General features: G+C 47.7%; 1 protein-coding gene and 1 long non-coding RNA gene across 2 annotated transcripts; one reads left to right on the top strand and one right to left on the bottom strand.

Annotated features, from left to right (window-relative positions):
• Nucleotides 1–20507: 20507 nt before the first annotated feature.
• On the top strand, nucleotides 20508–22314 carry LOC146691430 (uncharacterized). Its single transcript, XM_085434864.1, has 2 exons — nucleotides 20508–20861; nucleotides 21750–22314. Exons 1-2 carry the CDS (start codon nucleotides 20602–20604, stop codon nucleotides 22000–22002), a joined length of 513 nt encoding a protein of 170 aa, XP_085290990.1. The 5' UTR covers nucleotides 20508–20601; the 3' UTR covers nucleotides 22003–22314.
• A 43-nt stretch (nucleotides 22315–22357) lies between these two features.
• LOC146691429 (uncharacterized) lies at nucleotides 22358–23630 on the bottom strand. Its single transcript, XR_014915594.1, has 2 exons — nucleotides 23458–23630; nucleotides 22358–22622 (listed from the first exon to the last, which is right to left on the bottom strand). It is a non-coding gene; the product is annotated as an uncharacterized LOC146691429 (long non-coding RNA).
• Between the last annotated feature and the right edge of the window lie 371 nt (nucleotides 23631–24001).

Below are 24001 nucleotides of genomic sequence, written 5' to 3'. Positions count from 1 at the left end.
CCTGGAAGGATCCCAGCAATGCCCAGCTGAGAGGAGCCAATAGTCTGATAATCCCATACGTTAGCTATGCTATGTGGTCACGAAATTGAAGAAATGCAGATTACCTGGAGGTGGTAACTGGACTGCATCTCACACCTATGCTGTAACGTTTCTAGGATGCATTCGAAAGAACTGATTGATTGGTAGCAGATTATTGCTGATGTTTTATGTGTTATGGGTACAGAATGTAATAGCAAAGCCACAGTATCCAGCAGGTTCAAATGTTGGCCAGCCACCCTCCTGGACAGAACACCTGAATGTTGTGACAGGGACTGTCACAGTTAAAATATGGGGGGATGTCACACAGTGGAAATTTGTATTTATCTTGTATATTGTTTTTATTCTGATTTTTAGTGTTTATTTATGAGTGTTTTATTTGCATGGTTTTATTCTGTTTCTATTGCATGGTTTTTAGTGTTTTATGTAACATGGTTTTTATCCACTGTGGACTGGCTGCACATGGGACAAATTAGCTGATAGGGACCACCTGCTGAGGCAGGGGTGTGTCCAGAGGTGGCCTATCAGCTGTGTAAAGACCTTTTAAAAACAGGCTAGCTGAGCACTGAAGGAGGGAGGCCCCAGACTGGAAGGTTAATGCGAGATGGCCAGTGTGATGCGGCGACCAAGTCCTGACCTCATGGAACGGCAACAGTAAGAGACGACGCTGTGATTGGCAGCAGGGCAGAGGTTTACCTCTGCCTGCATTTGTGAGTAGGGTCTCTACTGTTGTTTACTGGGTGCAGCTGGATTGGGAGAGGGTCGCCATGAGCCAGGGCCGCTTCTGGGACCATTGTTCTGGCCCCTACTTGTTATTTTACAGGACACCGACGCAAGGGGAGCTGTGGCGGTGGTCGCATCATGGATTCAGGTGCAGAACACAAGCCGGGCTGGGAAGTGATGGGCCAGCGGAAGGACAAGAAGATGGGTGGCTCTTTCTTGTCTGCTGAAGACGAGGCTGGCATGGACTATGCTCTAAAGGAGGAATTCCTGGCCTGCTGATGGACCCATAATGAACATGTGGCCTAATTATAGCAGGGGGGGTTTTAGTGAATGTAGAAAATGGTAGTTTTACGGGTTTTAGAATTGTTTTTAGTAGAGAGCAAACATTTTATTATGTACATTTTAAGGGTGTTTTATTTGTGCTCCCTGGCCCAGTAATAAACTGTTTCTGATCAGACCTGCTCCCTCTCTGTGCCCGTGGTATCTGACTCGCTTGCTCCCCCTTGTATTTTAAAGAATCTTTCTTTTTAGCGTGACATTCTGGTGCGACCGCTTTAGTGTCCGCCGCGCGTTACAGTTAAACTAAAATACTCTTTGAGAGTTAATATATAAACTCTTAACACCAAGTGTTAAATTATCAACTCCAGACAGATTTGGTGTTTAACACTAAATCAGAGTTAACGTACCAACTCTCCAAAAAGAGTTAAATTAACACTCTCTGGTGTGGACCCATATAGACACTTTAATAGTGTTGAAATCAAATCCGACAGTGTTAATTTGGACATGCTGGATTTGCTGTGTATAAGGTCATTAAGATAAGATGGGGCCTGATTATTTAAGACCTTGTATGTGAGGAGCAGGATTTTGAATTCTGGATTTAACAGGAAGCCAAAACAGGAGAAACCTGCTCTCTCTTTCTAGTCCCTGTCAGGACTCTTGCTGCAGCATTTTGGATTAGCTGAAGGCTTTTCAGGGAGTTTTTAGGACTTCCTGATAATAATGAATTACAGTCGTCCAGCCTGGAAGTAATAAATGCATGAACTAGTTTTTCAGCGTCACTCTGAGACAGGATATTTCTCATTTTAGAGATGTTGCACAAATGGAAGAAAGCAGTCTGACATAGTTGTTTAATATGTGCATTGAAGGACATGTCCTGGTAGAACGTCACTGGATGGACTCTCCATTTACATGTACAAACTGGAGTCTATTAGATAGATATGATACAAACCACTGCAGCACAGTACCTGTAATACCTACAGCATGTTCTAATCGCTCTAATAGGATATTATAGTCGACAGTATCGAACGCTGCACTGAGGTCTAGCAGGACAAGCACAGAGATGAGTCCACTGTCAGAGGCCATAAGAAGATCATTTGTAACCTTCACTAAAGCTTCACTATAGCCGATCATTAGAGATAGGTTGATCATATTTAAGATCGAAGCATTAATTAATGGCAGGACTTCTTTGAGCAGTTTTGTAGGAATGGGGTCTAAAAGACACGTTGATGGTTTGGAGGAAGTAATTATTGAAGTTATCTCAGAAAGATCAATTGGAGAAAAAGAGTCTAACTTAACATCAATGGTACTAAGAGTAGCTGTAGATAATATTACATCTGTGGGATGATTATTGGTCATTTTTTCTCTAATGATAAAAATTTTATGAATGAAGAAGTTCATGAAGTCATTACTAGTTAACATTAAAGGGATGGTTGGCTCAACAGAGCTTTTTGTCAGCCTGGCTACAGAGCTGAAGAGAAATCTAAAGAGAAACACAGTGAAGCAGTCACCTTCATCACGCTGTCTCACCCCAGCGGGTCACATGATCTCATCACAGGTAAACTGGGTTTTCTTCAGAGAACTGTGACGTTCTCCAGAGTCAGAGGGAGAACCCAGGAGAGGTTCTCCTCTCACGGAGGAGGAGTTTCTGACAGGTCCGCACGCCAGCTCGTTCCTCCGTTTCACTTCAGACTTCCTGTCGGGTTAGTGAGCGGGCGCCAGCGGGCCCGTGTGTCACATCTTTGATCCTGGGCAGCGCTGATCCGAACATCTGTTCTCGGTCTGGATTAAAGACACTCGCGAAAATTTGGGCGCCTGCGAGGACGAATGAAAGAGTTTCTGCAGTGGGATTAATAGCTGATCTGATCTGCCGGGTCATTATCCCACCTTCAAGGAAAGGAAAGGAGAAGAAGGCCCTCTGTGTACAGGGTGGAGAATGATCACGCTGCAGTGGCGGGCAGGGATGATAATGAGGTGGCGGAGAGAGCGCGAGCAGCAGGCAGATCCTCCCTGCAGCCTTCCTCCGAGGCACCATTGAGGATCTTTGGACTGATTGAGAAACCTGGCACGATGAAGCAAACAGACAAACACGCCGGCCGTGTCACAGCCGGGGGGATGTTCCAATTCAGGGGAGGGGAGGGCGGGAGAGGAGGGGCTCATAAATCTGAGATGAGTTGGCCTCCTGTGCAGGCTGGTGAGTATGGAGCAGAGCTGATGGAGGGATGGAGGACCAGGACTCCAGGGACGGAGGTTTAGCCAGATGGCCCTGTAGCTCGTCCCGGACAGCAGAGCGGACGGGACCTCTCGCTGAGGTCTCTTCCTGTGGCTTCGTGCGGGACCCGCTGACTGCTGACCTCGGTGCAGCAGAGAGCTCGACCTGTCCGTCCCAGAGAGCAGCGAGCGTGACCCCCGTCAATCTGCCGGACAGCTGACAGCAGCCCTGACTCAGGGATTAGATGGATCCCAGGGCTCGCATGTTTGTGTCGTTGTCCTCCAACAGGAAGCTGCGGTTTGGCACAACGAGGAGAGCGGGCATAAAAGCTCGGAGCGAGTGGCGCATTTTACCCTTAAATCAGGACCGCCCCTCGGAAACACGCTTTGATTCTTCACAGATTAACCGACAGGTTTGTTTGGGATCAGGTCCGATACCTTTGACCTCTGCTGCTCGGCTGAGGCTTCATTTACTCCCCAAAACATCAAGCACCTTTCATAGGCGGAAGCTCAGTAACATCCAATCAGAAAGCTAGAGTTTCTCTTGGTCATGACCTCACAGCCATATTATTGGTCACATGACACCATTAAAATGCTACAAACATGGTGCAGCGGTCCAGCCCCCAGCGTACAGATGCTGCTGTGACTGTGAGCGTAAATCTGACCAAAGCCTTACTGCAGGTTAAACAGGTGAGTTATAGCGACAACCCCCCTCCCCTCCTTCGATCAGGTGTTATGAAGCAGGAAATGAGACCCTGTAAAGAGACCAAACAGTTTGTGTGTCAGGCTGTAAACATGTTTGTGTCAACATGGGAGTCTGTGGGGACTGACTCCCCGCTGCCTCTGCTGGATGTTAGAGGAACTGCAGGTTTGTTCTCAGCCTCGTGGATGTAACACGGCTGAGAAACTGATTCAGGTTACACACACAGAATTGACAGAAACTGGCCCCGCCCATTTCCCCACCAGCTTCGTGCTTCTGCTCTGACTCACAGGAAACGGTTTTCATGCCGCTGCTCTCTGCGCTCGGTCAGATTCTCGGACTGATCTCTGGTTTTTGTTCGCCTGTAACGTCTCTGCTGTCGTTGAGTCATCCTGAAAATGACCCCCGAAGTCACTCTGTTCGCTCTGGCCTCTCAGCAGGTTGCATTCTGGGATTGTTTGTAACTGCAGCTGTTTCCCAGCATCAGCAGATGTTCACCTCCTCACATTTACACTCATCCAGGTGAAGGTGAGAGTGCTCAGGACAGGAGTCAGCACAGGTGTGTCTGTGCACCTGTGCTGACTCCTGTCCTGAGCCCGAGCGTGGAAACGTGAAGCAGCGCGTCTCCTCCCCCAGAGCACACCCGAGCGAGCGAGCGAGCGGAGGATGAGAGAGAGCGAGGACGTGACCCAGCCTCAAACTGTCGCTCTGCAGTAATGAAGTGTTGGACACTCCAGGGGCTCAGAGAGAGCTTTGATTAAGTCCTCCGAGCTTCATTAAAAACCATGAAAGCTCATTTTAGAGACAGACCTCCCCTCCCTCCCCCACCCTCCCCCTCATCACTCTCTGTTTGCGCCTGCATCAGCACGCCAGGCAGCACCGCTTTAAGGACACGCGTCAGCACTTTCACCACAAACAGCACAGACCCAGGCCCGGCAGCTCAGACAGGTCCGGCGTGTGGTTTCACCCTTTCACACTGACGTGAATCACAGCCGGCGCCGATGACCCGGACTTCTGAAGGAGAGCGACCACAGTGACGCCTTCCTCACACGCTGACCTGTCCTTCCTCAGGTGGAAATGAGGCCACCAGACGTTTGTTCAAACACTGTCTGTGTGCCGGCAAAAAACAGCTTCCCCTCATGTCTCTGACTCTGGGGGTGTGGAGGAGGGTGGAGGAGGGGGCTGATCTGCAGTCGTGGTCGGGATCAAAGTCGGAGTTAATTTTCCCGTTTGGGAAATGCGAAAAAGAGAAATCGTTTCATTTCAAATGGAAGCGTCAGAGCGTTAATGCTGACGGACAGCAGCAGTCTGTGACACGTCTGTGAGGTCATCGATGACATCACCGACAGTCACTGGCCTCCATTTTGTGAGCACGAACACTCGGTGACGTCCTGTCGAAACCTTTTGAACCTCCAGCAGGTCACAGGTGACGCACCAGGTGATGCATTAACGTGCTTCACCTGGTAGAAGCAGACAGAAAGACTTCACCTGAACCTGAACTGAATATTTTTATGGTGTGGATCAAAAGCACGCGACACCAGCCCGTGTCGAGTCTCCTGCTGGACGCTGAGCTTCCTGAGGGTCACCTGAGCAGCTTCTCACTGCTCGCCACGTATTTGTCGTGAACTCGACACTTGAACCTGAACCTCTGGCCCAGCAGGCGTGTGACAGGAGAAGAGCGGCAGTGTCCCGGCGCTCGCTGCCACACTGCTCTGTGAGGACCAGCCTGCTCCCTCACTGTCCATCAGTCCGAGGACAGCTCCGCAGCGCCCCCTGCTGCGCAGCACCTTTTAAAGCTTCATTAAGTGAATCCGATGCTTCCAGTTACAGCTCGATGTAAATTGAATCATCCAGCATCATCAAACCCACAGAACGCTGTTGTTGCTCTAGTCTGATGATGGCGAACATGACAAATGGAGGAGACGTTTCAGGGCCTGATGATAATCCAGCTGTAATCCAGATTACTGTGCAGGTTCATTCTTCGTGCCATGTTTGTGTTTGGAACGTCACAATTTCTTGAATATTTAAAAAACATTTGATTAAATGTAATGAAAAACAAAATAAAATCTTCAAATGTCACTGCGAGAATTCACTAATGAACAGTGTTGGGGAGTAACGGAGTACACGTGCCGCCGTTACGTATATACAATACAATACAAAATATGAGAAACCGTATACCGTTACAGTTACCGTTTAAAAAGGAGATATTCAGAATACAGTTACTTTGCTGAAATAAATGGATTACACGGCGGTATTTTCCGGTTTCATATGTCCGCTATGCTCTCTCTATTTTTGGTTTCCACGCGGATGGAAACCCAAACAAAACCCGCATTAAGAGGCTCTAATGTCTGTGTCTCAATCTCGCGGCCCGTGTCACCTCTACTTGCGGCCCACATGATGATTCAAAGAAATATTTAAAAAAAAATATCATTCCAAAATCATTTAATATGAAGGCAACAGGCAGCGTGTTACAGGCATCGCCCTAAAGCATGGGTCGGCAACCTTATGGTCCTTATGGTGCGGCTCCGCGGTTCAGAAAATAAATTAGTAATAAACAAGTATTTAGCTGAAGTGTATTTTATTTATGTTAGTTCTTTTTTTAACTTGTAGTTCTACATTGGAGGACTATTGTGATATTGAAATATAAAAAGAAAATATTTTATTATTTTTTCATTGCTCAAAATAAGCGTCACATTCACGGTGTACCCGCCGACACGCCGTGCATTTATCGAGACTTTCAACCCCGGGTAGGCCAGTTATAGATCTTCGGATCCACATTATGTCAGCAGCTGTTCTCCACCGTGAACTGTGTTAAAAACAAACACCGCTCACGCCTCACAGACGACAGCTTACAGTCCTGCTGTTCAGAGGTTCAGGAGCAGAAGTCCCATTGTAAACATATCACGGCAGACCCGAGGATGTTTGCATGAACACGCTTTTCAGCATCTCAGATCAACAGTGGATCATATATGGAGTGCAGAGAGAGTATGAGCGTGCAGTGTTTAAAGCGTGGAAGTACTGACCTTACTTTGAGTTTGATTCCATAAAAAGTGACAAAAACATTAGTGTCCGCTGTGCGTGGGAAGAAAACTTCTTTTTACAGCGAAAAAACCCCTAAACTTCCAAACAAGCACCGAGTAGCTACGACGTAATGGGAAACTCACAGAGAAACTCACGGATTCTTCCACTGACCGCTGCACACCTGCACCAGGGTAAACCTCCGCCTACTCCACTCCTGCTTTACAGGTGAAAATAGAGCAACAGGACCGCTGAGTCTTTGACTTTATTTATTTTCTGCTGTGTTTTACTTGCATCTATTTCAAAGAGTGAGTGTAAACACAAAAAATATTTTATTTTATGTGCTGGAATGTGCAGAAAATAGGTTTAAATGTTAAACTAATTTCTTCCAGTCAGAGAATGTTGCAGATAATTAAATTTTTACATTTTAAAGATTAAAACTGATAAAACAAGTTTTAAAAAGGGACTTTTCCATTTGATTACATTTTGTATGATGGATTATGCAGAAAAAGTAGAACATGTACTGTACCAGTGTACCTGCACGTGTGATGTGACAATAAAAGTGATTTGATTTGCTGCTCTTTGCTTCAGCTGTTTCATCAGCCCTGCTCTGCCCTCTGCTGGACGCTCAGCAACAGTGCAGCTCAGCTGATAAACACGTCTCTATGAATTATGTTCAGTTAATATATCTGAAGGTTATATGTCATTTTAAATAAAAACAACAAAATGTGGATCCACACTGACAGTCCGGATTTTTATATAATCCCTCATATACAATAAATCAGTTAATAATTAAAGTATTTATAATTTAATTTTTGTTTTTGTTTTTTTTCCTTTTCTGAAAGTAAAATAATTTTTAATTCATTTGGACCTTTTGTTTCCTGTCAGCGTGTTATTTTCAAACTAATCATCTGGATCAGGGTAATAATAATAACACATTTAGATTATGAATAACCTGCAGATGGATCAGTGATGACATTAAACTGTGTGACTTCTTGGTTTGTCCATGAAGTTAATCAGATATTTCTCTCATATATCAATGATGGAAACAATCATTAGTTACATCAGGAGGAAAAGCTGTGACTGATGCATCGCTAACGAGAGGAACTTTTTAAATGGATCATGATGTGGGATCATCCATTTCATAATTTTCCACACAGAGATCACAGAGATCTGTGTCTTTGAGCTCTTATTAGATGTTTGTACAGTGTGTGACCTCTGAACTTTATGTTGAATGCTGTGAAATGTTCAGCCACAGAGTTCATGTGAAACGTGGACAGCTTCAGGCTGGAGGACGTCATGTTTCCTGCTGGACAAACGTTTGTTCAACTGTATAGAAACTGCGTCATGCTAGCTAGCACGCAGTACGAAAAAGTCAGCATAACGAAAATAAACTCCACCTAAGCTTGGTTTATATCTGACCCAGATGGACTGCAGGTCATAACTTCTTACCTGAAGTTCAGTTCACCCTCGGACGTTTCTTCGTGTCTCTCCTCCTCCTGCGTCCCCTTTCCTTCATCCACCTGCTGGCCTCCACCACTTGCTAATGTTACTGAATCTGTGGAAGCTCCGCGATGCCACCACACGAAGTAACAAATAACGAGCCTATCTAAATCCCAGTAACGAGTAACGCATTCCTGGTTTTGGCATAATAACTAGTTACCGTGCTCGTTACCACAATAATAACGTAGTTACTGTAACGCGTTAGTCCCAACACTGGCTTCAGCTCTCAGCGAAGGCGGTCGCACTTTTCTCCTCTCCTCCTCACCCTTATCTTCCCTGCTTAGCCTCTATGTCCTTGTCTTGTCTTGTCTTGTGTGCATTACTTTCCCTGGAATAGCCTCCCACTGTCGTTCTCTAAAACCTAAAAGAGAATTATGGATTTGATCAACTGGTCTCTGAATGCTCTGGGCTGCTCGCATGGAAATTAACAAAATCAACATGAACATTGTGGATCCCCATCACGGCGCCAGCTGCAGGCCCAAGGCTGGAGCCGAACAATCACTCCCTGATAACGACTGTGTTACGGCTATTCTTCCCATCCCATGCCCTTTCCAACGCCTTCGATGCTTGTTTCCTGCGAGGGAACACGGCGGGTCTATGTGCCGCGCTGGAATGGTAGCGCTGTGCAGGGCGGCTGCTGTGTTCGCTTCGGATTACTCCTCACCCCCCACCCACCCCTGTGGCTTGTCATGTCTTCACAATGTTGTGCTGTGGACATTTATCTGCTTTTTTGTGCAGAGGAGTTTTTTTTGTTTCCTGTTCTCATGCTGTCCTACCATGGAAGCATAGCATAGCATAGCATGAGTAGGGGTCTCTTTTTTTCCTCTTGTACTTTCCCCATTGTAGTTGTACTTTCCCCATTGTAGCCTGGGGCTCGCTCGGGCCACTTCGGAGGTGGGGTGCCCCCGGCCTCTCGGCCTGGGGCTCGGTCACTCAGGCGCAGCTGGCTGCCGGCGGAGCTCACGGGCGCGTCACTGCAACTCCCCCTGGCTTCTGCTCCGCGGCTGCTGAGTGAGCCCTCATCTGGGACTCTCCTCAGCTCTTTCTGGGACAGTGGCGCAGCTGCCCCTCTGGTGGTCTTCCTTGGTCTCTTGTGTTCTGGGGGCCTCTGGATGTCTGGAGTTTTGATCTCCTCCATACCTGCTTCATGCCCTGGAGGACCCACACCCTCTAGCAGATCATTACATGAAGGAACCTTTTAAAAACAAGCGCGTCCATGCTCACAGGTGTACACACGGGTGATCACACCCACAAACTACACCCTTTTTGGCTCCTACCTCAAAGCACACTGTGTTCTGTTGATCTTATGTGCTGCACAATAATGTTTAACATTTAGTATTTACTGTCATATTCCCATAGATCATTGTGACGTTGTTTATATTACTCTTGTTCTCTTCTGCTTGTTTTCTTTTTTCTTTCTCAGCAGGTGATCCAGGTGATTGATATATGCATTTTTTTTCTCTGCCCGTTCTGTTGGTTTTTGTCTTTTGCCCTTCTCCCCCGTCCCTCTTCTCAGCTGTTTCTCTTTCCCTCTTTCTTTCTCCCCTTCTTTCCCCCAGTCAAGTCTGTCCCGTATTCAGTAAGTGAAAATAAAATAAACAATAAAAGGTGAATCAAATGGACCATTACGGCAAGGCTGGGATGGTCAGTTTGGTAAAGTAAATCCGTTGGGCATCTTTCTTTGCCTTTAGACAACAATTCTGATGCAAAAGAGCCAAACGGGACAGGCCAAAAAAAAAAAAAAAAAAAAAAAAAAAAAAAAAAGAAATCCAACATGAAGGAACATCAACACCTTACTGACATTATTGTGATGTTTGAACAGAATCACAGAGATGGGAGTGAAACATGACCAGACAAGGTACCTTTAAAAATGATTTTACTGAAGACACCGTGCTTTGAATCTGCTGTAGGATGATACAGCTGTCTGCAGTAAACCCAGCATGAGCCTCACGTTTGAGCCACTGACAAATTCAGATCAGTCTGCAGTTTCTGAAATCATATTTTCCTCTGTTTTATTCCACAGATCTGCTGTGGAAGAAAATAACAAAGATCTGAAATCTCTCAAAGAAAGGTACAGTACATGTCGTGATGCATCTCAATCATCCAGGAAAGCAAATCTCCAAAAGTTGATTCTGTTCATCTGGACGCAGCGTTTTGTGGGAGAAACGTTTCGTCATCATCAGGTGACGTCTTCAGTCTCAGCTGACTGCAGCTTTCAATCTTATAAACAGGACATTTGCATAATGACTGAAACCAGCCCACTGAAGGAACAATGGGCTGGGAGGTCAGTTCCTTAATCTTAATTATGCAAATTCTCAAGATTATTGATCAAAGACCACTGATCAATGGCCATGAGTCCCATTCACAGAGAGTTGGGGAATGGCTGCAATCACAGCATTGTACGATGGTGACAGATGTACCCTTAGGCCCCTCCTCCATTCAGAGATGGTCTTTCCCTTTTCACGTAAATGGCCTCCTTGACTCCGCCCTCAAACCAGCGATGTGAATGTCCTCATCATTGAAACAGTGTCCACTGGCCTGTAGGTGTGAATAGACTGCAGAGTCCTGGCCTGACGAGGTGGCTCTTCTGTGTTGTGCCATCCTCCTAGCCAGAGGTTGTTTGGTTTCCCCGATGTATAAATCCTGGCACTTAACAGCGTACACTATGCTACTCTGTTTGTGTCGGGGTGTCACGGCCCAGCGGCACGAGGGAACAGGGATGGACACAGGTGCAGAAACCAACCCGGAAGCGAGGTGACAGAGAACAAATGATTTATTTCCGCCCACAGGTAAACAAAGGTAAAAAACAAAGCGACGCCACCACACTAGTGGCACGTAGGATTCGTCGGTGAATAATGAGGGCGACCTAGACACCTCTAGGAGACGGCTGAACAGCGGGGGCAGCGGGGAGGTAGAAACAGGACTAGGTAGGGACCGGGGGCACTGGAATAAGAGGAGATCACGATCAGAGGGATCCAGCAGACAACCAACAATCCTCCACAGTTGAATTGAATTGCCTTACTTGGTTTCAGATGGAGGGGACAGGTGGAGCGGAAAGCCCGGAAGCGGTCGAGGCGTGGGGAGGCAGGCAGGTGAGCGGTGGGCCGGCAGGCCACGTTGTGTAAGCAGCAGGCGGCCCAGGTCCAGGAGGACGGGAGCGAGGGGAACGAGATCTCCACTCCGGGTGCTATCTCTGAGGACAAGAAAAAACAGGTGAGTCATCACACGGCATCAGGACAAGGTTTATGATGCTCCACTGAACTAACATGGGGATAGCAGATACTCAGGCGATGAATGGTTGAGAGCGCAGGTCTGATATACCGCTGGCACGATTGCTCACAGGTGGTCAGCCAGGGAGGGGCAACCGGACTCCGCCTAAAGGAGGAGGAGCCGCTGTCTGAGACCTGCAGGTGCCCAACCAGACCATGACACGGGGACCCGATCCTGTTTATAAGATTCCGGAAACCTGCAGTCAGCTGAGACTGAAGAAGTCACCTGGATGTGTGACGAAACATTTCTCCAACAAAACTTACGTCCTGATGAACAGAACAGTACGTGATTAATGAACAACGTCACATTTCTTCAACCAGGAGGCAGGAAAACCAAAGAGTTTTAAAAAGACAACAGTGGATGTATGAGTAGAGCAGAATAGAACAAGCCTGACTGAAGCATATCACTGGTTCTGGTTTAGTGAAACCTTTTCTGTGACGTCTGGTTTTGATTGATGTGTATCTCCTCTGAGACGGTGGGGGCAAACAGGCGGCGCCCAGGATGGGGGGGGAGCCAGTGTAAATATCACTGAGGGTATCCGATGACATGCTGTCCTGTCCTCGCCCCCCGATAAAGTTTTGTCAGCAGGTGATCAGGGATTTGAGTGTGCGTTAACATCCTCAGGAGGAGGAGCCTTTGCCGGTCTCACCTGATGGGAGATGTGTGCAGTCCAGGTGAGACCAGCCACCCTCTCTACTTCCTTCCTGTTTATGTAAGACTGTCTTTGGGTTTTGTAGTGTTTAAGGACTCCTGTGCTCACACTATTATGTCATCATTGTTGATAGCGGTCCTGTGACACCTGACAATCATCAGCTGATGGTGCTGTGGGTTGTGTGAGAGGGTCTGGAGAGACCCCCTGTGGGGGCCAAGGGGTCAGGATGAGTGGGTATTCTGGGGTCTTTTACTGAGCATCTAAGCTCAGCTTTGGGACCAGTTTGTGGGTGATGACAGTGTTAAAAGCTGAAACCCTGTGGAGAGCTGTGCGGGCTGCAGCTGGTGTCTGCCAAGTTAGCAGGATTTCAGACTGGAGAGGGACGATGGGGTAACTGCATGAAGGCAGGTGCCTGTACGCTGGTACTGCAATGACTGTGGCAGATTCATGAGACTGTAGTTAAAGATGGTGGTAACCTCTGCGTTCTGGTCTGTGCAGGATGACTTTATCTATCCAGCTGCTTTCTGTGTGTCGTCTCTGTGCTGATGCTGGAGCAGCTGTGTGGGGTGACCCTTCCCTGGCTGGCCTCTGTGTTGTGGTAGTTCACTTCATTCCTGATAACCTGTTCCTCTGTGTGCTGCCTGTGTGTGATCTCTGTGATAAGAAAGATCAGTAAATACATGCATTGATTTTAAAAGTCCACATTGGTGACACTGCTGTGGTGCTTTTAAACAGAATGGCAACGATGGGAGTGAAACATGACCACACAAGGTACAGACACATGATTGGTGTTTCAGTGAATAATGTCAGCTCGTGCTCTTGACTTGGTTTGATAACCATTTTCACACTGGATATCTCACCCCACAGATCTGCTGTGGTAGAAGAAGAAGAGCTGAAATCAGTCAAGGAAAGGTGACGTGTATGTGATTCATTGAGAGAACAAATGAACTAAAACATGTTTTACCAACACATTTCCTTCTCTACAGACACAGGAAGTTTACTCAAAAACGGTTTTATTTTGAAAGTAAAATTCTGTGATTTAACCAGAGAGACATTACTGTGGTGTTTTTAAACAGGCTCAGAGAGATGGAAGAGAAATATGACCAGACAAGGTAAGAAGCAGCCAGTTATATAAATCTGTTTAATTCTACACAAACTCTTATCAGCACACAGTAAGAAAGAATAAACGGATGTGCTAAATGCTAACAAGTGTGGGACCAAGCAAAGGGAAACATATATCAGTTATATGAACAAAGACACTGAACCACCTTTCAGTTCTAGTACATGACATGTTACACTGAGTGTTTCTAACACAAACCAAAATCCAGAAGCAGTGTGTGGACTGCATCCACAGAGATAATCAATACACGTGATTAGTCAGCCAGTGAGAGCACCTTCATGAAGTTTGCATTCAGGTGTTACCACAGCGTCAGGGAGGAAAGACATCAAATGATCTTAGAGACGCGTCTGATGTCCCATCAGTCTGGGAAACCACCGTCCCACAGAGAGTGAAACTTCACCATGAAAAACATGAAGGACAGCTGCCACACGTCTCAGGAGGGACATGCCGGCTCGTTCATGCAGTGTTCACACAAGCTGCAACATTTCCTTCAGACTTCACAGATGTGATGTCTACACTGCAGCCACGTGGGTGATGCTGTTATATGTTCTGATTGGCACATCCAGTCAAAGCCTTTGCACGCTGGATGGGCCTGGGCCCCCTTTCCCTGGCGGGTCGCGGAGTGTGGGGGTGCCTACTGGGGTCAGCGGGGGAGCTGGCCCCAGGGAGGGGTCACTTGCCCCTCCCTTCCTTCCCTCCCCATCTCCAGCTGCCTCCCTCTCCCCGCTCCACCACAACCACCCACACATGCAGGGCCTTGGAGTAGGGGTATGTCACCAGGGTGCAGAGGAGGCTACCCCCCCCCCCCCCCCCCCGTCCCCTTCTGGCTGCCTCTGCCTCAATTTTATCCCACAACTTAGACATTCACATTACTCACACTCTCATTACACATACATATAGGATCTTGGGGGTGGGCACGATACACGGAGTCCAAAGTACCATCAGGGTGTACACCTCACCCCTGGCGTCGTTGCCCACCTCTCAATTTTAAATACACGTAGACATTGAGGGCTAGCAGGAGGGACCATGCGCTTACCTGCTGCTCTCTGGCAGGTAGCTCCATGCCCTCCTGGGTTTTAATTGCACCTTAGAACACACATGCATCAACACTACAATGAGCGGGTGGAGGGAGGTTTGGAGTCTTCTCTCACCCCCGTTCTCTGCGGCCTGCTCCAGCGGGGGGGCTAGGAGGAGGAGTTGGCCGTCCGACTGTGGTCTGGAGTGTGGGGCCTCCCTGCTGCTGCGGAGTCGGGGCGGTCTGCCTCTCCCCACCGCAGGGAAAAGGGTAACACCACCTGGGTCTGGGTGCAGTTCCCCCCTCCAGGGGCAAGGGCACCTAGACCCGGTTTGTAGAGTACGCTTGGGGAGTGTGATCGTGTGTACAGCATCTCTTTATGTCTGTCTCCACGTTGGTTGAGTGTGGAGTAAGTGCATATGAAAGCATGAGGGTGGGAATGGATGTTTGTATCTGTGTGTGCCTGTATGTCTGTGTCTATATGTCAGGTTGGGTGTCAGGCGCCACCTCTCTGGGGACATCTCAGGCCCTCCAAGGTTTGGAGGCCTATCTCCACCCACCATCACTTCCCCTGCCAGTGGCGGACTCCCTCAGACATCAGTGCGTTGGTGGTTTTTTGTGTCCGGGGGTGGGCGTCCAGGTACACACCGGCTCACTCCTTGGCGGCCGCTTATCGGGGCCTGGAGCCTGGGGCTCGCTCGGGCCACTTCGGAGGTGGGGTGCCCCCGGCCTCTCGGCCTGGGGCTCGGTCACTCAGGCACGGCTGGCTGCCGGCGGAGCTCACGGGCGCGTCACTGCAACTCCCCCTGGCTTCTGCTCCGCGGCTGCTGAGTGAGCCCTCATCTGGGACTCTCCTCAGCTCTTTCTGGGACAGTGGCGCGGCTGCCCCTCTGTTGGTCTTCCTTGGTCTCTTGTGTTCTGGGGGCCTCTGGATGTCTGAAGTTTTGATCTCCTCCATACCTGCTTCATACCCTGGAGGACGGGGCTGTGGCCCCCCCACACTCCCTATCAGATTGTTAAATGGAGAAACCTTTGGAATGCAAGCATGCTGATCCACACAGGTATGCACACAGGTGTACACACGGGTATTCACAGACGTGGACTACACCTTTCTTGGTTGCTGCCTCAAAGCACATTCTGCGCTGTCTATCTTGCGTGCTGCACAATATCGTTTATTATTTAGTATCTACTGATATCTACTGCTAGCTAGTTTATTGTGATGGTGCCGTTTTTTTTATTATGTTGCTCTTTGTTGTTTGCTTTCTCTTCTGTTTTTTTCTCCATACAGGTGACCCAGGTGTTTTTTTTCTTTTTTTTTTTTTCTTTCTTCCCCCCTTCTCACCGTCTCTTCTCCCCTTTGGTTTTCTTTCTCTCCCTCTCTTTCTTTCATTCTTTCTCCCTGTCCTATCCCCCAGTCATGTCTGTCCCGTTTGTAGCAACTGAAAATAAAATAAATTCATAATTATAATAAAGGTCAATCAAATGGACCAATATGGCAAGGCCATGATGATCCACTTGTAAAATAAATCCGCTTGGCATCTTTCTTGGCCTTAAGACAACAATTCTGATGCTAAAGATCCAAACAGGACACAAAAAAAAAAAAAAAAAAAAAAGCCTTTGCACGCATGCTTTCTGAAGCTGTGCCCACCCACGGGGAGTTACACAGCTGTGACCAAAGGGACAGTGATCAGCCGTGTGGGGGGGGACGAGCGCTGCCTTTGTCACAGTCGTTTATGCATGTTCAGATCATACTGACTGCAGCGACTAAAAGAGTGTTTCATTATTTACTCTATATGAGCAGAGATGGGCAGTAACGCGTTACTTGTAAACGCGTTACTAGTAATCTGATTACTTTTTTCAAGTAACAAGTAAAGTAAAGGATTACTATTGCAAAAACGGTAATTAGATTATCGTTACTTTCCCGTAGGAACGCTGTGTTACTGCGTTACTAAACCCTGGCTCACCTGCACCAGGGTAAACCTCCGCCTACCCCACTCCTGCTTTACAGGTGAAAATAGAGCAACAGGACCGCTGAGACTTTGACTTTATTTATTTTCTGCTGTGTTTTACTTGCATCTATTTGAAAGACTGAGTGTAAACACAAAAAATGTTTTATTTTATGTGCTGGAATGTGCAGAAAATAGGTTTACATGTTAAACTAATTTCTTCCAGTCAGAGAATGTTGCAGATAATTAAATTTTTGCTTGATGCTTAAAGTTAAAAGATTAAAACTGATAAAACAAGTTTTAAAAAGAGACTTTTCCATTTGATTACATTTTGTATGATGGATTATGCAGAAAAAGTAGAATTGGGCTGAAAGATCTATCACTTTATCACCTACTCAGGTTGTAAATCGTGTTTTTAAAAAGTAACTAAGTAACTAAGTAATTAATTACTTTTGAAAATAAGTAATCAGTAAAGTAACTGGATTACTTTTTTGGGAAGTATCAGTAATTAGTTACTGATTACTTTTTTCAAGTAACTTGACCATCACTGTATATGAGTACTACTGTAGTGATTCATCCAGCACCAGCACAGCATTAAAGTCACTTCTCATCATTCGTTCTGGCGTCTGCTTTAAAATGTCATTATGAGCAGAATGTGTTCAATGCAGGTATTCATGAGCATTAATGATCCTTCTGGGTGTGTGAGTGACCTGAGACGACTCACCGGAGACCATGTGAGAGGTGGGTGGCTTAACGTGATGCCGCATGGTCACACAATGTTGTTTCTACTCCACAGAGCAGCTCTAAATGACAAAGACGAAGAACTAAAATCATTCAAAGACAGGTACATGCAGCTCCACCAAACATCAGTACGGCAAATCCGCTTCAGATAATCAGTCGTGTTTTTTCACAGAGTCACGAGAGAGGTCGCCCTTTCACTGAAGATGGGGAAAAACACAGAGAGCATGAACAACCCTGTCAGTAACACCAGGCTCATACAGATGTATGAAGAGCTGAGGCTGGAGTGGCCAAAGGTCAAAGAACACCTGAAATCCAATAATGGAAACTCGGAATCAGTAAGAGCCCGCATTCAGGTACGGGAATGTCTGATTACTGTCACATACGTCCATTATTCTTTTTTTTTTTTTTTTATTTTATTTTCACTTACTGAATACGGGACAGACTTGACTGGGGGAAAGAAGGGGAGAAAGAAAGAGGGAAAGAGAAACAGCTGAGAAGAGGGACGGGGGAGAAGGGCAAAAAACAAAAACCAACAGAACGGGCAGAGAAAAAAAATGCATATATCAATCACCTGGGTCACCTGCTGAGAAAGAAAAAAGAAAACAAGCAGAAGAGAACAAGAGTAATAGAATAAACAACATCACAATGATACATGGGAATATGACAGTAAATACTAAATATTACCAACAGAACACAGTGTGCCCTGAGGTAGGAGCCAAAAAGGGTGTAGTTTGTGGGTGTGATCACCCGTGTGTACACCTGTGAGCATGGACGCGCTTGTTTTTTGTTTTTTAAAAGGTTCCTTCTTGTAATAATCTGCTAGAGGGTGTGGGGGGGCCACAGCCCCGTCCTCCAGGGCATGAAGCAGGTATGGAGGAGATCAAAACTCCAGACATCCAGAGGCCCCCAGAACACAAGAGACCAAGGAAGACCAACAGAGGGGCAGCCGCGCCACTGTCCCAGTAAGAGCTGAGGAGAGTCCCAGATGAGGGCTCACTCAGCAGCCGCGGAGCAGAAGCCAGGGGGGGTTGCAGTGACGCGCCCGTGAGCTCCGCCGGCAGCCAGCCGCGCCTGAGTGACCGAGCCCCAGGCCGAGAGGCCGGGGGCACCCCACCTCCGAAGTGGCCCGAGCGAGCCCCAGGCTCCAGGCCCCGATAAGCGGCCGCCAAGGAGTGAGCCGGTGTGTACCTGGACGCCCATCCCCGGACACAGAGAACCACCAACGCACCGATGTCTGAGGGGGTCCGCCACTGGCAGGGGAAGTGGTGGTAGGGGGAGATAGGCCTCCAAACCTTGGAGGGCCTGAGATGTCCCCAGAGAGGTGGCGCCTGACACCCGACCTGACATATAGACACAGACATACAGGCACACACAGACACAAACATCCATTCCCACCCTCATGCTCTCATATGCACTTACTCCACACTCAACCAACGTGGAGACAGACATAAAGAGACGCTGTACACACGATCACACTCCCCAAGCGTACTCTACGAACCGGGTCTAGGTACCCTTGCCCCTGGAGGGGGGAACTGCACCCAGACCCAGGTGGTGTTACCCTTTTCCCTGCGGTGGGGGGAGGCAGACCGCCCCGACTCCGCAGCAGCAGGAAGGCCCCACACTCCAGACCACAGTCGGACGGCCAACTCCTCCTCCTAGCCCCCCCGCTCCAGCAGGTCGCAGAGAACGGGGGTGAGAGAAGACTCCAAACCTCCCTCCACCCGCTCATTGTAGTGTTGATGCATGTGTGTTCTAAGGTGCATTTAAAACCCAGGAGGGCTTGGAGCTACCTGCCAGAGAGCAGCAGGTAAGCGCATGGTCCCTCCTGCTAGCCCTCAATGTCTACGTGTATTTAAAATTGAGAGGTGGGCAACGACGCCAGGGGTGAGGTGTACACCCTGATGGCACTTTGGATTCCGTGTATCGTGCCCACCCCCAAGATCCTATATGTATGTGTAATGAGAGTGTGAGTAATGTGAATGTCTAAGTTGTGGGATAAAATTGGGGCAGAGGCAGCCAGAAGGGGACAGAGGGGGGGGGGGGGGGTAGCCTCCTCTGCACCCTGGTGACATACCCCTACTCCAAGGCCCTGCATGTGTGGGTGGTTGTGGTGGAGCGGGAAGAGGGAGGCAGCTGGAGATGGGGAGGGAAGGAAGGGAGGGGTAAGTGACCCCTCCCTGGGGCCAGCTCCCCCGCTGACCCCAGTAGGCACCCCCATACTCCGCGACCCGCCAGGGAAAGGGGGCCCAGGCCCATCCAGACCGGGCCCAGTGCAGCAGCGCCGCCCGGCCCCACAGAGCCCGGGACAGTCCACCCAACCCCACCACAGAGAAAACTGCACCCACCCCACCATCCACTCATCTTCCAGACTACATAAGACAATAAACACCCAGGCTGAGATCTTCCTCCACCTCTCCTGTATCTCCCCCTCCTGCAGAGGGAGCTCCTGAGGAGAGGAAAGCTCCTGCAAGATGTGACAATCTCCCCCACCAGTTGAAGAGCCCCCCAGGTGGCTCGATGCACCGGCGGCACCCTGCTCCAGGGCTGGGCCCCCATGCACCCACCCGCCCACAACCCCGGCAACACACCAACCAGGACCCAAGCCCCCGAGGCCCGGTCCGGGTCCCAGCCCAGAGACGGAGCGCCCCCAGAACCTCACGCCCATCCCGGACCCACCCAGGGGCAGCCAGGCTACCAGGTCAGTAACCCACGTCCGTCAGCACAGACCCTCCCCTAGCCCCGCTGCACGCAGCCGCGAGGAAACAGTCACCTGAGAGCCAACAGAGCCCCTAACCGGACATGACCGCTACCCCGGGTTGAGCCCCCCAAGGAAGATGCCTCCGGGGAACCCCCCGACGCCCTAAGCCTGTCCCTACCCCCACACCAATCACAACAGTGAAGGCGGGACCAAACTATGACCCCCCACCCCCACTAGGTGATGGAGCTGATCAAAGGAGCCCAGAGCAATTGATCTGATGTGGTGGCAGAGGCTGTATCAAGACTAATGTAATCTAATAGATAATTTCTATATTGGTTAGAATTAAGATTATTTTTATTTTTCCAGTTCATGAGGACTATTTTCTTGGCTATGCATAGGGCAGTGAAAACCATATGGGCTATATTCTTTTCTGAAGTGACATTATCTAAGCTGCCCAACAAACACACTAACGGTGTGTTCACACCGAACGCGATGGACGCGAATAAAACGCCCCAAACGCCCCTAATTTGACGCGTGTACATTCGCGTCTCAACGCGTGTCCAAGAAAAATCCATCGCGACGCGCGTGAACCGGAAATGTGGGAGGAATGTGGGAGGGAGTTGTGCCAGACCGGTATCTTTGCAAGATGGCAGCTATCGAGCTAGCGCTTGAAGAGAGAGTCTCCCTTCTCTATGTACTGTGGAGAGCAGAGCAGCAGCGTAAAAGACGTCCTCGCCGTACCTGGGTCCATCAGGTCCTCCAGAGGCATGAGCAGTTTGGTGAGTTTCACCACTTGCTCCAGGAGCTGCGCCTGGATGACGGCCGATTCCAGCGCTATCACCGTCGGCCAGTTTGAGGACCTGCTTTCCCTCGTCGGTCCCAGCATCGCCCGCCTAGACACCAACTACAGGCGCTCAATCCCACCTGCAGAGCGCCTGTCCGTCTGCCTGAGGTTAGTAAAACTATTTAATACGGTAGTCCTTTATTGATATCTGTGCTAATATGCTAATCCATCCAGTTATACACTGCTAACATGGATGTGCTATGCTAACAGTGAATGCTGTCGGTGTTTACTGAAAGCAAACTGTGGTACAGAGACGACTCTTTATAATATTTCTAGTGATACTCAGAAGCTCTCATCAAGTCCCGATTTAATTCGATTTATGCTGTTATCAGTGTTTGCATGATAGCATGGCTGTGGTGTCACATCAATGTATGCGCTCGGTGTTTGCTGATATCAAACTGTAGCATTAGGACCACTGAGTTAACCTTGTAGTGATACTCACTCCTTTTTATTTAGACCTGGTTTAATTCTGGGATAGTTGAATATTTGTATATAATCCCTGCAGCTGTCAGACTCTATAGCAGGGGTCACCAGCCTTTATTAAAACAGAGTTAGATAAAACTGTGAACAGTTTGGTTCATCTCTAGTTACATGGTTCTATCTTGATAAGCTGTCTTATCACAGATTAATTTTTCAAAAATATTAATGATTTAAGCAAGGAAAGGGCTACATGTCAACACACAACTCTTTATTTCTATTAATGTTTTACTTCATTCCTACCTGATTGACATGTTTAGGAATTATGAGTGATTGGCTCACTGTAGTTGTGAAAGTTGCTACCAATCAAATTATGATATGTTAAAGTTAAAACAAAACACAACTGTTTTAGATATTATCTAATATACATTTTGTAATTATCCTTATAATTACAAAAGGTTTTATGTAAGATTCATGTTTTGTGATTTAAATCTGACATCACAAAAGTATTTTGGAATTTGAATAATGTATTTTGTAACTGCAGTACACATAATACTGATTTTGAACAATTTTGTCCAGGTTCCTTGTCACCGGGACTCCTTCAGCACCAAGCGTTCAGTTTCAGAGTCGGTGTGTCCACGGTGAGCCAGATCACCCCCCAGGCAGCGACGTCCATCTGGGACTGTCTAGTGGACGACTTCATGGCTGTGCCTTCACCTGGAGACTGGCGCTCCATCACAGAGGGATTCCAGGAGCGCTGGAACTTTCCTCTGTGCTGTGCAGCTCTGGATGGGAAGCACATCCAGACAAAGGCACCCCATATATCATATAGGAGACACACACATTGATATTCACTAAATATTCATTTCATTTCTTTTTTGTGGTGCCCAAATTGATGCACCTGCTTGATTTTGTTTAAACAATTATTGCACACTTTCTGTAAATCCAGTAAACTTCTTTTCACTTCTCAAGTATCACTGTGTGTGTCTCCTGTATGATATTTAACTGACATTTTTTATTGTAACAACCAACGATTTATACAGGAAAATAATGTCTATTAACAAGGTTGCCCAAACTTCTGCATCCCACTGTATCAGTATATTTTGTCATTAGTATAATATGAAATAAATTCTACATGTGTCAAGTCGTGTGCCAACATTTGCTGTGTAGTAGAACTGAGACATTAGTCATTATAAACATTTATTTGAAATAATATTAAAATTCTCAAACAGAAAAACATTAAACATAAATATATAAAATATAAGAATTTACAGAGAGACAGGAATAAAAAGGACCAGCTGCTCTCCAGAGCAGGAACAAGGCTGAGGAGGAAATGCTCCATTGGAGACTGGTGTGGCCTCTTCAGGGACTCCAGGGTGGCCAGCTCCACCGCCGATGGACCGTCCTGGGACCCGTCCCTCATCTGCCTCGGAGCCGTCCTCCTCTGTGGGCCTGTAAAACAGCACAAAACACAAAGAAATGAGAAGGCTGCTACTAGATTTTAATTTCAACATTGGAAAAAAAAAAAAAACAATAACAGGATATAATCAGATTGGTTGTAGATATTTAGTAAAGGTGATCACAAGGGAATCCCACCGACTAAAAAGGTATCAGTGCTTGCTGTACATATCTGTGGGTGCAGCAGCAGGAGCTCAGGGACTGGGGATGCTCTGCTGCAGAATCAGTTGGTTCTATCAATACAGTATTAAATGTTAACAGGTTGGATATAATAATCGTAGAGTAGACAGTGGTCCCTCATTTATTGCAGGGGTTCTCAGAATAACTAGCCCCTGGTCACAGTTCTCACAATTGATTCTCAAAGTGCAAACCTTTGTAGATTGCAAAACGTAAAAGTATTATTATGCCGCGGTTTGTCTTCATCTGCCCGCCACTTTCGTGCGCCTTTTTCCCTCACGGTGCAGGTGTCTATTTCCGAATGAGGCTCATAGTTATGGGTGTTTTTGTGCTGTTTTTTCTATTCTATTCTATGGTTATCAAAACCAAACGTGATAAATTTGGCAAGCGCAGGAGATTTGTCAATCAGGCTGCAGAATGCAATGCTGTACTGTGCAATAAAAAATCAGCGAAAAAGCAAAGCAGTGACGGATGAACAGCGGGACCACTGTGTGCTGTTTATTAATAAACAATAAAATATATTCCTAAATGACAACATGCATAAAAGCAGAACGGTATTTGTACGTCAGTGGGAAAATAGCGGTGGCTTGCTAGCTTTTGTGCGGCTTCCCGGGTCAGTGAAAACTTTCAAAAGAGAAATGAATGAACTTACCAGGTTGCCCGATCTCTTCACATATCTTCCTCCAAGCTCGGTCCTTTTTATTCCTGTCTCGGTACTGAAAGCAGCTGGTGTCGTACAGCTCCGGGTTGTTTGCTACCGCATTGATTAGCCTTCCCCTCCATTGAAGTATGAAAGGCTTTGGCTGGATCTGCCCCTTTGACCTAGGTAACAGCACGTCACCAGGCTCCTGATTGGTTGTCGCGGCGCGATTTGACGCTGGAGTTCAGATTTTTCCAACTCGAGCGGTAGACGCGAAACGCGCGTATGCACAAAATGCAACACAAAAACTCACGCGCGTGGTTTTATTCGCGAGTCAAACGCGCCAGACGCGCTGCACTGACGCGCGTTTCACGCGTTTTGGCGTTTTCGCGACGCAAATCTGCTTCCGAATTTTCGCGGGACCCGCAATCGCGCGTCATCGCGCCTTTCCATTGACTTTACATGTAAACCTGACGCTCTATTCGCGTCCATCGCGTTCGGTGTGAACACACCGTAAGGGGGAAGTTGGAATGTTACATTTCAGACACTTCGATAA

This window comes from Copadichromis virginalis, linkage group LG16 (genome assembly GCF_057382275.1).
Source record: "Copadichromis virginalis isolate Kocher_CV1m ecotype Utaka linkage group LG16, C_Virginalis_male_GT1.1, whole genome shotgun sequence".
Classification (NCBI taxonomy): domain Eukaryota; kingdom Metazoa; phylum Chordata; class Actinopteri; order Cichliformes; family Cichlidae; genus Copadichromis; species Copadichromis virginalis.
Note: the sequence above shows the minus strand (reverse complement) of the source record. Positions and strands in the feature narration are given on the sequence as shown.